The 15,658-nt window shown below is 38.8% G+C and overlaps 1 protein-coding gene across 3 annotated transcripts in view; it reads left to right on the forward strand.

The window, feature by feature from the left end:
* The window catches only part of CTNNA3 (catenin alpha 3), a 1,396,025-nt gene that overhangs the window by 1,122,713 nt on the left and 257,654 nt on the right, over nucleotides 1–15,658 (forward strand). For all 3 annotated transcript variants that reach the window (XM_079794118.1, XM_079794119.1, XM_079794120.1), the window contains one exon: nucleotides 7,315–7,466. In XM_079794118.1, coding sequence (XP_079650244.1) covers nucleotides 7,315–7,466 — 152 coding nt within the window. The remainder of the gene's footprint in view (nucleotides 1–7,314; nucleotides 7,467–15,658) is intronic.

Here is a 15,658-nt window from a genome sequence, read left to right on the forward strand (position 1 = left end):
TTGGTGTTTTGTTGTTGTTTGCCTGATATCCCTGAATGTCCATCCTTCAAGAACTAAGTACTGTTGACATCAACTTCAAACAATTTACGATTCTTCTGTCAAAAGCCATGCTAAAATCATTCATTCATTTATTTATTAAATTTTTACAATAAAAATTCTCTTAAGTTCTATATCTGTATCATAGCAGAAAACCAAAAGGTGCAAACCAAAAAAATTCTAGTACTTTAACTTTCTGAACAAGATGATGCTGATGTTGTATAAGAAATAGTCTTATGAGCCCCTCAAAAATATCTACATGTTTACTTACTGTCTCAATGCTACAACGTGCATAAAATCCCCATGGCATTTCTTTCACTGCTTTTCTGACTCCATTTCCTCAGCCCCATGTCTTGCTCTTTTGGATTCACCTTTTGTTTTAGAAGATTCACACATATGGCTATTGGCCCAAGGTCTTACATCCTTTCCAGCTATTGCCTAGCAACCTAAGTTCCTTGTCATTGTGCCTCTCTATAGAGCTGTTCACAACCTAACAACTAAAGTTCCCAAAGGAAGCAATACCTGAGACAGAATGACCAAGATCTAATCCTTGATGACTTTTAACATAGCCTAAGAAATAACATACCATCACTTGCACTATATTCTACTGGACACACAGATCTGTGTGGGAAAGGAGTACCCAAAGACATGAATACCATGAGGCTGGGGTCATTGTGGGCCATGTTGAGGGCTGGCTTTTACACCTGGTAAAAATTTAAATTGATGGATTTTTGATAAGTTTAATAATGTAGAAATTTGCATTGACCGTTAACATATTGGAGAATTTGTATTGAGAAATACAACAAAACTAATAAATTTTTTAAAAATAAGCAATTTGTTAACTCCATTAAAACACAGTGATACAAAGGGGAGCAAAGGTCATCATTGAATATCACTTAGTCCATGTCCAATTTTAAATGCTTGCATAGGCATAATTGAACCAATTATTGTGACAAAAACAAATTTGAAAATAATGTGAGGAAAATGAGAAAGAGCGACTTCTTTGTCTAATATTATGTAGTCATAGGCTATTTTCTAAAACCTTTAAATCCATGAATATTATTTAATAATATTAAAATTATTTATAAACATCAAGATTTTAAATTTTAGCTCTGTGGAAAGAGCTAACTTTCTATCACTGATGATACCCAAAGCTGGAGAGTCAGGCTAATTAGGTGATCCAGTTTCATATGTAGAAAAATGATCTCAGCCACAGGGGGAGAAAATTATCAGTATTATGAAGCCATGACAAAGTCTTATCTTTTTGGTATCTTATCTTTTAGTTATTTTTTGGAGATATTCCAAAGGCTTGAAAGGTAGCTGTAGAGTTGAATAGTATGGTTGGAAGTACTGCTCTTAATAACTATGTAATGTTTCATAAAGTACTCATTCACTCAGATCCTTGATTTTTTCCATTTGATAAATGGCAAAATTCTCACCCAGTCATTGCATTTTATGATATATAATCTGTTAGGATCAAACACATTTTTCATGCATAATATTGGCTTTCTAAATATTAAAAAAAATATGAACCATGGTAATAAAAGTTTGTTCAATGACTTTTTTTTTTTTTTTAAAGAAGGGTATGAGGCATTTGTCGACGTCATGCATATGCTTAATTGCACTTTCTGCCATGATCGCTTTCTTCCCACTTACTCAGGATAATGTAAAGCAATGGTGACAGCATATGTTAACTTCCAAAGCCAAATTCCTCTATCATGGGTATTTTTCAAAAATGATAGTATAATTAGAAATACTGTTTTACTATGCATTTTATTCATGATAGGAAACATAATTTGGTGACATCATTGGAGATGATGACCTATAAGGAGTCTGAATTCTCTTTTGAACTATAAAAAAAGAATAACTATGTACCCTCACCTACTTTCAAATGCATGAAATAAATATAGCAAGGATCACCCTAACTGGTTTGGCTCAGTGGATAGAGTGTCGGCCCTTGGACTGAAGGGTCCTGGGTTCGATTCCAGTCAAGGGAACATACCTTGGTAGCAGGCCAGCCCAGGTTTTGAGACCATAAGTATGTTGAATGTCCTGGCCCTTCCCTGGTCACACACATGTGGAAGGCAACTAATCAATGTGTCTCTCTCTCATCAATGTTTCTCTGTGTCTCCCACCCCCCGCTTCCACTCTCTTATATAATCAATGGAAAAATAGCCTCAAATGAGAATTAACATAAATAAATAAATAAATAACAGCAAGGATTAAGAAGGGATAAAATATTCTTGGATCACTACCAGAGAAGGCTCAAGGCCTAGGCGAAGTTGGCTCTATAGGTTTGTTAACCTCATTGCCAGACAATTAACATTTATTCTCCCAGGTACACTGAAATCTAGAAGCCCCAAGGATTTTACTTATCAAAAGGTAACAGTGCAGCTTTGAGATCCCAGTTACCAGCCAACCAATTACTAGCTGTGTAACCTCAGTTTTCTCATCAGCAAGATCAGGATAGTAATATTTCCTGCCTCACGGGCTGTGGTATAGATTAAATGAGTCAATTTATGTAAAATGCGTAGCATAGTGCCAAGATGGGTGTACAAAGAATATTAGCTATTCTTTATATTCTGAATGAAGTCCATAGAGAACATATAGACCTCTAAAGAGTTGAGAACTGCCTTCGAATTTGGCAGTATAAAACAGACAAGGTAATTTAAACTCAAAGCTGACAATGTATTGACCAAAAGGCTACCTTTGTTTAATAAATCTATACACCAAAGTTCAGAAGAGTTTATCCTACCTGGCCTTTCAATTGATTAGAGTGCATTTATTTAAGGTATTCCCTTTTGATCAATAATTGTATAACATGGTGGTATATTATCTGTGAACCTTAATTTCTTGAAATTTAGGTAGATTACAGATTCAAGACAGGTTTGTCAACTTGTTATTCCTTCTAAATTATCATTAACTGGCCACTTAATTATATTCACTTTGTATTTTCTTGAAATCATTAAAAAAGATTCACTCCCAGTTTGATCCAAGCAACCATATGTCCATAGTATGAGCAAAGCACATGCACAGCTGATGTTTAAGCTAATGAAAAGAGAAATGCATTACATATCAGCTTTGAATAGTTCACTTATGCTATTAGAGTGAAAAAGTAGTAGTTTCCAGCTGTACTTCAGAAATTAAACACTTGCTTCTGAAAGATTTTATTTTAATTGGAGCTAATAGTAGTTTATTAGTAAAAAGCCCCAAGAGGAATTTAAATGAAGTCATGTTGCAATACTGAAAAGGCTATTTTCCTTAAAACTCCCTAAATCTTTCTCACATTATCTCACATGACAGTGAAACTAGACATTTACATGATTTTACATTTGTCTTTCTTTTTTTTTCCCCCCAAGATCTACATAAGAAGATGATGAAAATATCATTATTGTAGAGATATAGTAACAGGTTGAAGATGTTGATATAGTTAAATATTGTATGGCACACTTGTTTAGCAAGTGAGAAAAACTCTTTAGTGGGGAAGATTATGAATGACGTTTTGTTAACAATAGGCCCTCCCAGGTTTTGAGACCATAAATATGTTGAATGTTCTTATAAGCCCACATAAATATATTTTTGGAGATTCCCAAGTGTGAACAAAACCTAAAACACATTGAAATGCATACCAAACATGATGCATGTACCTACATTTTTGTGGCTTTTATATATTATACCAGAGACCCAGTGCATGAAATTCGTGCACTCAGGAGGGTCCCTCAGCCCGGCCTGCACCCTCTCGCAGTCCAGGAGCCCTTACGGGATGTCCCACGGGCCTAAGCCGGCAGTCGGACATCCTTAGTGCTGCCACAGAGGCAGGAGAGGCTCCTGTTGCCACCGCTGTGCTCACCAGCCGTGAGCCCAGCTTCTGGCTGAGTGGCACTCCCCCTGTGGGAGCACACTGAGCACCAGGGGGCAGCTCCTGTGTTAAGCGAATGCCCCCTGGTGGTCAGTGCACATCATAGCAACCAGTCATTATTTGCATATTAGCCTTTTATTATATCCTCCTATCTAATAAAAGGGTAATATGCAAATTGACCATCACTCCAACACACAAGATGGCTGCCCCCATGTGGACACAAGATGGCCACCACAAGATGGCCAACAGGGGAGGGCAGTTGTGGGCATTCAGGCCAGCAGGGGAGGGCAGTTAGAGGTGACCAGGCTGGCAGAGTAGTGCAGTTGGGGGTGACCAGGATTGCAGGGGAGGGCAGTTAGGGGCTAACAGGCCTGAAGGAGAGGGTATTGGGAGTGACCAGGCCTGCAGGGGAGGGTAGATGGGGGGAACCAGGCCTGCAGGGGAGGGCAGTTGGGGGGGACCAGGTGCAGGGCAAGGGAGTAAGGGGGGGACCAGGCCTGCAAGGGAGGGCAGTTGAGAGGAACCAGGCCTGCAGGGGAGGGCAGTTGGGAGGGACAAGGCCTGCAGAGGAGGGCAGTTGGGGGTGACCAGGCTGGCAGGGGAGTAGTTAGACATCGATCAAGCTGGCAGGGAAGTGGTTAGGGGTAATCAGGCTGGCAAGCAAAAGCAGTTAGAGGCAAGCAGGCAGGTAGGCAGGTGAGTGGTTGGAAGCCAGCAATCCTGGATTGTAATTATCTCTCATCATTGATGTTTCTATCTCTCTCTCCCTCTACCTTCCTCTCTGAAATAATAATAATAATAATAATAATAATAATAATAACAACAATAATCCTATCTAATAATAGAGCAATATGCAAATTAGGTGCCACTCCGCGACAAAATGGCGGCCCCATACCCACAAGATGGCGGCGCCCAGTCCCCTCAGCCCCACTGCTGGAGTGTCTGTCCTGTCCCACCAGCAAACAGAGCACTGAGAGCAGGGCATGGCGGCTTCCTTAGTGCTGTGGCAGCGGGAAGCTGCCAGGCCCTGCGCGCACGGAGCTGGTGGAGGAGCAGGGCCTGGGGTCTTCCCGATGGTCGCCGTGGCGATCGGGAGGACGCCAGGCCCTGCTCACATGGAGCCGGTGGGCCATTGGGAAGACTCCAGTGCCAGCAGAGCAGGGCATGGCGGCTTCCTGATCTCGGCAGCTGGGAAGCCGCCAGGCCCTGCATGCCAGGCATGGCGGCTTCCTTAGTGGGGCAGTGGCAGGGAAGTCCCCAGACATGGCAGACAGAGCCCAGACAGCAGGGCTTGGGGGCTTCCTTAGTGGGCAGTGGTGGTGGGAACAACCCCAGGCCCCGCAGACAGAGCCTGGACAACAGGGCATGGGGGCTTCCTTAGTGTGTCCGTGTCTGGGAAGCCCCCAGGCCTGGCAGACAGAGCACACTGCAGGGCATTGGGGCTTCCTTCACATGGCACATGGCGGCAGCAGGCAGAGAGCGACAGCAGGGCATGGGGGCTTCATCTCCATGGCTGCAGGGAAACCTCCAGGCCCCGCAGAGAGCAGAGAACCATGGGGAGTGGGCCTAAGCCATCAGTAGGATATCCTCTGAGAGCTCCTGGATTGTAGAGGGTGCAGGTTGGGCTGAGGGACCCCCGTGCACGAATTTCGTGCACCGGGCCTCTAGTAATAATAATAAAAGAGAAAATAGAAGAAAATTAGTGTGTGTTCATATAGAATTTTGCAATGGACAGTTGGATATACAATCCTGAAATTCAGAAAAAAATTATCCAGATTAGAGATATAGTTTGGGAATCCCATCCATATGAATGGGAATTGTGGTGTGAGTGATCTTCCTCCTTGGCTTTGTTATCCCATCCACTGGAAGTAAGACACTGTTGGATGGAATCTCACTATCGAGTAGCATTATCTAGTAGAATTTTCTGTGATAGAAATGTTTCATGTCTCCACTCTCAAAACAGTAGTCAATAGCTACACATGTCTAGTGAGCACTTAAAATGTGGCATGATTGAGGAACTGAATTTTACATTTCATTTAACTTTAAGAAATTTAATTTTTAATAACCGCATGTGGCCAGGTGCCACTTTTTATTGGACAATGAGCCTAGAGAATGGACAGAGAGAAGAGCACAGTGGATAAACCTGATGGGTATAGTGGCTAAGAAGTAGGGTAGAGATGATACATTTTAGTAGGTGAAAAAATAAGGGGCACTAAATAATAGGAGTTTCTGTGTATATCACCAACATTTCCAGATAAAGGATTTCTATCTTCCAGGTTTGGAATCATTGCTTTCATCTGCTTTTTTCCTCCATCTTCACGTGGCACAGAGATTATCTAAACATAATATAATACAGTATAGTGCTTTAATGTAGACTCTCCATTCTGGCAGTCTGAGTTCAATTTCTGTTATGTATCAGCAGAATGACCCTGGGCAGGATTATTGAGTTCTCTGTGTCTTTGTCATTCAACTATTAACCACAGATTAATACTTGGGCTGTTTTTTAAGAATCAATCACAGTGCCGAAACCAGTTTGGCTCAGTGGATAGAGCGTCGGCCTGCGGACTCAAGGGTCCCAGGTTCAATTCCGGTCAAGGGCATGTACCTTGGTTGCGGGCACATCCCCAGTAGGGGGTGTGCAAGAGGCAGCTGATCGATGTTTCTCTCTCATCGATGTTTCTAACTCTCTATCCCTCTCTCTTCCTCTCTGTAAAAAATCAATAAAATATATTTTTTTAAAAAAAGAATCAATCACAGTGGACAATTAGAAAAGTGACTTAAATATAGTGTAGAGTTAATGAATGTTCTAAATGAAGATAATTTTTAAATCTTAATGAAAATGACAATCTGGATTGGCCTTCCTGGTAGATGCATCCCTACACTCATTCAATGTTATGTTATTTTAGCTAGAAATATAATGCATATAAGATCGGCGATTTTTTTGATTTGTTGATAGGGAAAAAAATCTTACCAAAGAAAGTTTACAGTATTTCTATTTTTCCTATGATACATAATTAGTATATATAATGAAGTTTTCTTCTATTTAGTAACTCAAATCATTTCTTTAAATACCTTCATGTTTACAATTTCAGCTGTTATTTATATCAATTCTTTTTGGGATATCTTGAGGCTCATATTGGATAGGATGAGAAATGATAACATGGTCCCAGGCTTGGCTAAAACCAAAAATGATGTAAAGGAAAAAAGATAATCTTTAAAAATATTTCCATAAAATTGACTCTTTTTGTCATTGATTCTTTTAACTTTTTGGAAATTTCAAAATGTCTTGTCTCTCTACATTAAAAAAATAATTATGATTATATTAATCAAATATTTATTTAAAAATATGATTCTCCATTTCTTGGAAAGTTTAGAAATCAGAAAATATAAACAAGACAATATTATCTTATCAATTACAGCAATTCCTGAGTTTGTAACACAAGTGAATGTTGCTTTGGAAGCCCTAAATAAGAACTCTTTGGATGTGTTTGATGATAATCAATTTGTGGACATCTCAAAGAAGATCTATGATACAATTCATGATATCAGATGTTCAGTCATGATGATTCGGGTAAGTTTGCTTTACCTTTCATTGAATTATCTATCGCAACATTTGTTACCAGCTGGAATGCCTAGAATGCTTACAAGAAATGTTTTATTTCTATGCCATAATGTCAATGCTGAAATCCATTAAAAATTGAGAAATTCATATGCATCCCCAAAGTCAGATCTACTGTCACAAGCAATACTTTTACTTGTGTATTTGGTTATAACTTATGCAAATGAGCACATTTAACTGCCCTGTGTGCGGAAATGATGGGATTCCTTGTATGCAGAATTTGTTGAACTGTCACATAGCATGATCAGGAGCCAAAGAAAAATACATATAGTCATTTGCTTTCTTGTCTTGAGCAGAAAGGAAAGAATCTTTCTGATCACTGTAGTGATATTGGTAGGATAATGTGTTCACAAGAAGTTATTTCTATGGCCAATCCCATTCATACTAGATCAGAGAATCACAGTCTTCTGTAATAAGTCTCACTTGAAGCTGGGAGTTGTCTCTCTGGGGAAATATGTGCCATCTTCCCAAGGGTATGTTTGCTTCCCCAGGATGAGCCCTTGGTTGTGGGCACACTGCATATACAGAGACCAGGACTATTTGTTTTTACTTAAATGTGAATGTGGATTGTTTTCTACATGTTATTTTAAAAACAGTGGAAGTTCTTTGGAAAATGTACAGAAAATGATATAGAGATACTTTATCTTAGGATAGGGTTATCTGGAAGCAGACACTGTGGTAAGGATTTGTGTTCACCATTAGTCTATTTAGGAAAAAGTGAGACGGGGAAAGTGAGGCTGGAAAGGGAGGGAAGCAATAAGGGGTATTTATGAGTCACTATGAGCAACTGGGGCTTGATACTGCTGGGGAACTTGGATGGGGGGTACTACAGACCCTGCCTCAGAATTATCTCAAAAATTCAATATATCCACCTACTTATTGATTGGTGAAAGGTTACCTCTCTTCAGAGGTGTCACCAGAGCCTCCCACCTCAGCCAGTCAAGCCCTTGTGGCCAAAATACACAACCTTCCGGCAGAGTGGCAGGTGCTTTAGTAGAGGATTCAGCAAGACCCGCGAGTGAAATTAAGTATGAGTAGAGTGAGTTCTGTTTGAAAGCTTCTGGGTTTGACTGTTCTTGAGATTATAAAATGGAACCAGAAGTGCCCCAGGGATATGGGAGGAGCATCACTCGTATCCTGTGGGCCTGAATGTTATAGTTAGGTCGCGCTGAGCAGTCCATAAAAATGGAATCATTTGGAGACCTTGTAAGAAGAGGGGTCAACAAAAGTCAAGGAGCTTGGCAGGCTGATGGAAGAAATTAGAGAGAAAAACTAGAGGTGTCAAGATATAAGATCACCCTAGCCAGTTGTTCAGTGGTTAGAGCATCCACCCATGGACTGGAGGGTTTCAGGTTCTATTCCAATCAAGGGCACTTACCTGAGTTGCAGGCTCGATCTGCAGCCCAGGTTAAGGCGTGTGTGGGAGGCAACCAATTGATGTGTCTCTCTCCCTCCCTTCTAAAAAATCAATGGAGAAAATAGCCTCGGGTGAGGATTAACAAACAAACAAAAAATATATAAAATCTATCCAGAGCTTGAGAAAACCTGAAAGCAAGCTAATTATACATATAAGAGAGAAACCTCAGGATATACTGTACATATGTGTGAGCAGCCTGGAAGTATTTGTTCATATGTGATTGAGAGCCATGTCCCTGTATCAGTGCTATGTCTGAACTGCAAAGTACTTTTACCAAATTCATTCTTCTTCTAACAAAGGATTTTACTTTACCTGTGTGCACTAGTGGATTAACAATAACCCAAAGTTGGAAGGATAGTTAGAACTAGAATAGGTAGAAACACTGAGAGTATGAAGACACATGAACTTTAGCAAATAGTCTTAGCACAGTGAAACCCCTACATTTCCAGTGTCCTGGGTGGAGATTTGAGAAGATAAACCAGTGAAGTAGCATAGGTGAACCAGTGTTGGGAATGCACTTTTTTCCTGGGAAAGGGGTAAAAAAAAGTCTTATAATGTCTCCCATTTGGATGTTGCATTATTTAAAAATGTCCTTATTATCAAAATGCATCACTTATAGCACATCACATCATTTTGTCATTATTTTTATATACCCCTCATCTTGAGCATTCCTCTGCAGGGCAGCAAAACAATTTATTGTAATTATTAATAGCCTTATAGGGCAATAATTTTTTTCATAGTCATCTCTTTTTTAAAGTAAATACTTCAATTTCTTTTAGCTTATTCTCATAGGAATAATTTAGTATGTTGTGTTCTTTGCTAGTTCTTACTTTTCAACAAGCTTCTCAAATGAGACTATCAAAAAGTATATTCTAATTAGGGCCTGTCCAGTGTTAAATAAAGTAGAAAACTTGTCCTTTATGTTATTGCTATTAATAAAGTCAACGGCTGTTAGCCTATTTTTTCCCCTCTTAAAAACCATGATTGTTGGGTAGACAATGACTTTAAAAATGTATATTTTTACCCTCTTTTGGCCTGTATATTTCTTCTCCATTTTAATTTGATGTGTTTGCTCTTGGTCTTAAATTTTGATCCAGTTAAACTTCATTGTATTTCTAAATGGGTTTTTATGTAATTTATCATGTTGCTTTTACATTTGGTTGCTGAACATACCTAAATTAGCATCGGGTAGAAAAATGAGATGATAATTTTAGTTTCTTCATATAGATTACAAATAAAACAAGCACCATGTGATCTCACTTACATGTGGAATATAATGAACAAAATAAATTGATGAACAAATTAGATCCAGAGACATGGAAGAATGGAACAGACTGAGGAATCTCAGAGGGAAGTGGGTAGGTGGGAAGAGATTAACCAAAGAATTTGTATGCATATATGCATAATCCATGGACACAGACAATAGTGCAGTAGGCCTGGGGGAGGGGGGGCGGGCAGGGGGCAGGCGGGTGGGAAGTGGAGGGGATCAGTGGGTGGGGAAAAGGGGGATATCTGTCATACTTTCAACAAAAAAGATAAATTATTTATATATAATATATATTACTATCATGGCCCTTCATCTGACTATAATCTCTGCTAATAGCTCCAGATAAGGGTGTTAATATTAAGCACCCTTAGAGTCTTATGTTCTGTCTAGCTGAGATCATATCAGTAAGTATATGGTTTGAAAGAATTTTTTATTTATTTTGAGGTAGATATATTTTTTCTTCAAACATACTTGAGGGCCAAATTATAAAACAGATAATGCTTGAAGCCATGAAGATAGTCCAGAGACCCATCTTCGAGGCAGCCTCTTGGGATCCTCAACAGAACTTCTATAGGGATTCCTTGGAGGATGAGCCACACAGCTCTGTATTTGCTAATTGGATTAGAGGTTGAGAATAGAAGTCTAACGGAGGTGCACAATTAATGAAAATCACTTGTTTCCCCCCTTTGAGGACTGTCCCTTTGTCATAGATACAATTAATCTGGTATAACCAGATCAATCTCTTTATAAGGTCCAATTTAATGCTAACCAATATCCTGTTAAAAATGCAAAGCATGTGAGGAGTATATCTAAAGAGTGTCAGCACTAGGAGAATACATTTATAATTATGCAAGTTCGGGGAGGGATAGGGTATGATCTTGAGAATGTTTGTGAGTGTTGCAAAATCCTACCTTATCTCTGAATTTTCATCGGTGCTCTTCAGTGCCCTTGAGACAATAAAATACTAACTTAAGTTCAGAGCCTGGTATCTTATAAGCTGTGTAATAAAATTATGACTATATCTGCCTTTAATATTTATTTTGTTGAATAATTATTTTAGCAATACTTTGGATTATATTTTTAAAGTTTTAAGATAAATACTGTGACATTTATTACTACTAATCTCTGCTGTATTCTAGCTTGTGGAAAATGAAGTTGTAGAGTAGGGAATATTTTTTTTTTCTATTTGGTGTTTCAAATCTATAAATACATTTTATAGTTATTAGGAGCCCATCTATCTATCTATATAAAAGCCTAAGTGACCGAACAATCAAATGACTGGTTGCTGTGACACACACTGACCACCAGGGGGCAGACACTCAATGCAGGAGCTGCCCCCTGGTGTTCAGTGCACTCCCTCAGCCAACCTCCCATGGTCCCTCCCCTTGGCCGGCTGCCCTCTCCTCCCCCGCCCCCCCGCCATTGTCCCTGATAACCGGCTAGGCCAAGGGACCCCATCCATGCATGAATTCATGCACTGAGCCTCTAGTATAATATAATGGTTAAGACTAAATCAAGTAATATATCTTACTGAACATGTTTCCTCCTTAATAAAATGAATTTGGTATTAAAACTACTTTAAAAGATTATTATGCTGATGAAATGAGCTAATAGAAATATATTAATACTTTATAGATAATAGTCTCTTATAAGAAGATAGCTGCAGTACTATTACCACTATAAATATACTATTATATTTACTGAAGCTGCCTATTATTTTTGCCTATTCTGTATTTGAATAATGTTAACTATAGACGCCTTAGACCTATGTCTACAGAGCAACATAGTCAAAATTCAAAGAATAACTTGAAGGGTGAGTTTCAGAACAAATATTTACATTTTTCTCAAATACTGTTTATATAAGAAGAGACCTACATTTATTAACATTGGGTATTTGAAATATAGATTATCTAATGCATATTGTGCTTTTGAATCTATATTACTTTAATTTAGTATTAAAATTCTGCATTTTTAAAAAATCCTTAGGGATATTTTTCCATTGATTTTTAGAAACAGTGGAAGGGAGGGGGAGAGACAGAGAGAAACTTCGATGTGAGAGAGACACGTTGATTGGTTGCCTCCCGCACTTGCCTCGACCAGGGCCTGGAATTGGGCCTGCAACTGAGGAATGTGCCCTTGACTAGAATCAAACCCATGATCCTTCAGTCTAGGAGCAGATGCTCTGTCCACTGAGCCAAACCGGTTAGGGCCCTGCATTTTGTTTTTATTAACCTCTTGAAACATACACAAAAAACTGTCAGTGGCTTTTTTTTTTTTTCCCGTAAAAGGTGCTTAACCAGAAATAGAGGAAATTTAAAAAGAACAAATTAATTCAATTTTGAGAGAGTAACATGGGTGTCTAGCAATGAAATACCCTCAAAAAGAGGGGGAAAGTCAGCAAAAATTCATCTCGCAACAGGTACCATTTAGAATGTAGACTTTGTATATTTTGTTTGTGAATTTCCACTTGTGACTCATCAAAAGCACATGGAAAATAGAGACACTTTGGAAAACCAAATGTGCAAGATGTTCAGGATCACCACTAAGTTTAGGTTTTCTGTAAGTTTTCTAAATTCATATTTCAAGGAATAGGAACATACTTTCAATATCTCATTTGATGGAAATTTATTTTTGAAAAACAAAAATAAATTTGAAAGACCTTTTGTGTCTAATTCTACTGTACCTATAGAAACATATATTTGTGGATTTTACTGTAATTATATATAACTAGAGGCCCGATGCATGAAGATTCATGCAAGAATGGGCCTTCCTTCCCCTGGCTGCCAGCACCGCCTTCGCTCTGGCTGGAGCTGCCTTTCTGCCTTCCCACACTGCCCAGAGGCCCAGAGCGGCTGGGGTGGTGTGGAACACCTGTGTCGTCACCATGGCGATGATGCAGCCGTCCCGCCCCGCCCCCAGCCGCTCCGCGCCTGTGTATGCAAATTAATCCACCATCTTTGTTGGGTTAATTTGCATACTCCTGATTGGCTGGTGGGCGTCATGAAGGTACGGTCAATTAGCATGTTACTCTTTTATTAGTGTAGATTTTCTTAATTTATATTATGTGCACTGTCATGATTTCTCTGAACTCCTTTCATTCTCCTCCATAACTTCTTTTCCTCTTGACTGCAGAAAATCCTTTTGCTTTATATGTATTCTGGACCAAGCTGCTTGTTTGTCTCTCTGAAATTTCACATTGAAACTACTGGAGGAAGAGGCTCTGGTTGTGTCAGTCACTAGCTAGTGTAGAATTAGTGTACATCTTGTACAGTTAGAATTCTGTGGAATTAAGTGCAAAAATGAAGAAATAGTAAAAATAATATTGTGTAAAATAAAAAGGACATGTATTCAAGTCTGTTTTATGTGTTGCCATAGCTATTGTTATTTTACACGGTATTGTTAGTTTCTTCACTATAGGGGAAATGAATGCATACTATTAAATTACTATTTTCAGCCATCATTGTGCTTAAAAATGAAGGATAAAATATTCTCCCCTAAGATGAGGAACCAAATGAGGATGTCCATGCTCCAATGCAATGGAATCTAAACCAAGGTGGTCATGTGGATCTACACATTTGTCAAAACTGATCAAACTGTACACCTAAAGTTGCATGTAAATTACATTGATGAAGTTTATTTTTAAAAAATAATGTTTTATCCAGCAGCCTGCATCTTAGAAAACAGTTTAACTAGGTAAAGTCCTACCAAACTGTATGTATTAGGACTAATTAGAAAGGTGTGCATGGACTACTGAAAATGCTGACATGTAGAATCTGAAAAAACTAACATCTTTCTACTTTACACCTGGCTGCTTGCCAAATATTTCTAATGTATGGTTTCCTTTTTTGTTGATTTGTATTTCTCATTTTTGTGAATCATTCTGTATTATCTTAGATCAAACCTACTTATGACCTGTGAGGCAAATATGGTCCACCATCTGTTTTGTATGGCCTATGGGTGAAGAATAGTTTTAATATTTTTAAATGGTTGAAAAAAAATGAAAGAAGAATATTTTTGACAAATGAAATTATATGAAATTCTAATTTTGGGAATACAGCCACACTCGTGTCCATCTGGCTTTCTGTGCTACAGTGGTCAGGCAAGGTGGAGTAAAGGCCAAGAGACTGCATGGCTCACAAAGCCTAAGACATTTACCGTCTGCCTTAACTGACGCTTATCTTAAATATTCTGTTTCATCTCTTTACCAAAGTCTTGATTGGCTTTTCCAAGGATTCAATCACCCCTTTATTAGTTTTTCCTTTTAAATCCAATTGTCCAAATTATTTGAATATTAAAATTGTCTTTTCTTCCAAGTTCCTTGCTTAGTCTTCCTAGTCCCAGTCTGGAATTCCAGGCTCCTTTCTCCATCCTCCTGTCTGCCCTGAGGGCTTCTATTCTCCTATGCGCTCTAATTTTTAAATCCTTCTTTTATGTGTCAAACTAACTGTGCTTCTTTCTTTGCAAGTATCATATGTACACCCTGCTCCTCTGCAAATAGAGTCCTTTAGTTACTCATCCTTCTCCAAAAGCTGTAAGGAACTTTTTATATTCTCCTCGGTATTTTTACATCATTCAATCAGCAGGTAAAATTAAATTTTAGACTACCCTTTGATTAACATACCTTTTAAAATTCCATTTTTGAGGTTTATGTGATGTTGAAATTCATTAACTTTATTCAACCATTTTACTTGTTCTTTTCTTTAAGTTATAGTAGTAACAATTTGTCCAAAGATTATTGGATTATAATTGAGCTTTCATAAAATAAGTATTTGCTAAGTGAGTTTAACATACAGTGAAGTAAGGTGAGTATATGCCTTGGTTTCCTTAGGAGAAATCTGGATTATACCCCCTTTCCTGTCAAAAGTATCCAATTTGGATGATAAATTAGGTTCATTCTAGTTTCTGGGCCTTGAATATACTGCTTGAGGCCAGTGCTGCACCCCACCCACTGGGTGACATTCTGCAGGGCCCAGGCACTAATGATCACAGTTCCTTATCAAGCCAGGTTTTCCAACCGCAGGGAACACCTGCTCTCCGTGGGCCTAACTTATCAAATGGTAGCTTCCTCTCTGCTTGCTTTGCAGACCTTTTGTTGACTGTGGAGAATCTATTCAGGCACCCTTTCAAATTTATGTCACATACAAAGGCTTTACTCCTTTTCATTTAAGCAGATTTCCTGCATTCATCTTAGTCACTCGACTCTTCATGCTCACAGGACTCTTGCCAGGGTATCCCGGATAAAACACTCTGTTCTTTTTGGAAGTGACGGGACTCCTTTATAATGTCAGAGCCAGTTTGTAAAGAAGCCAGTTACCAGGGGGGCTTTTTAAGGGAACTTCATAAAAGACCCACAGCAATGCAACCTTAGCTTTATATGCAAATTGAAATCAAAGGTTCGTGGGGAGAATTCTGTAGCGAGGCTCATGCTGTTTTCTCTGAAGCCAGGGTTGACGGTAAGGA

This window comes from Cnephaeus nilssonii (genome assembly GCF_951640355.1).
Source record: "Cnephaeus nilssonii genome assembly, chromosome: 16".
Taxonomy (NCBI): Eukaryota; Metazoa; Chordata; class Mammalia; order Chiroptera; family Vespertilionidae; genus Cnephaeus; species Cnephaeus nilssonii.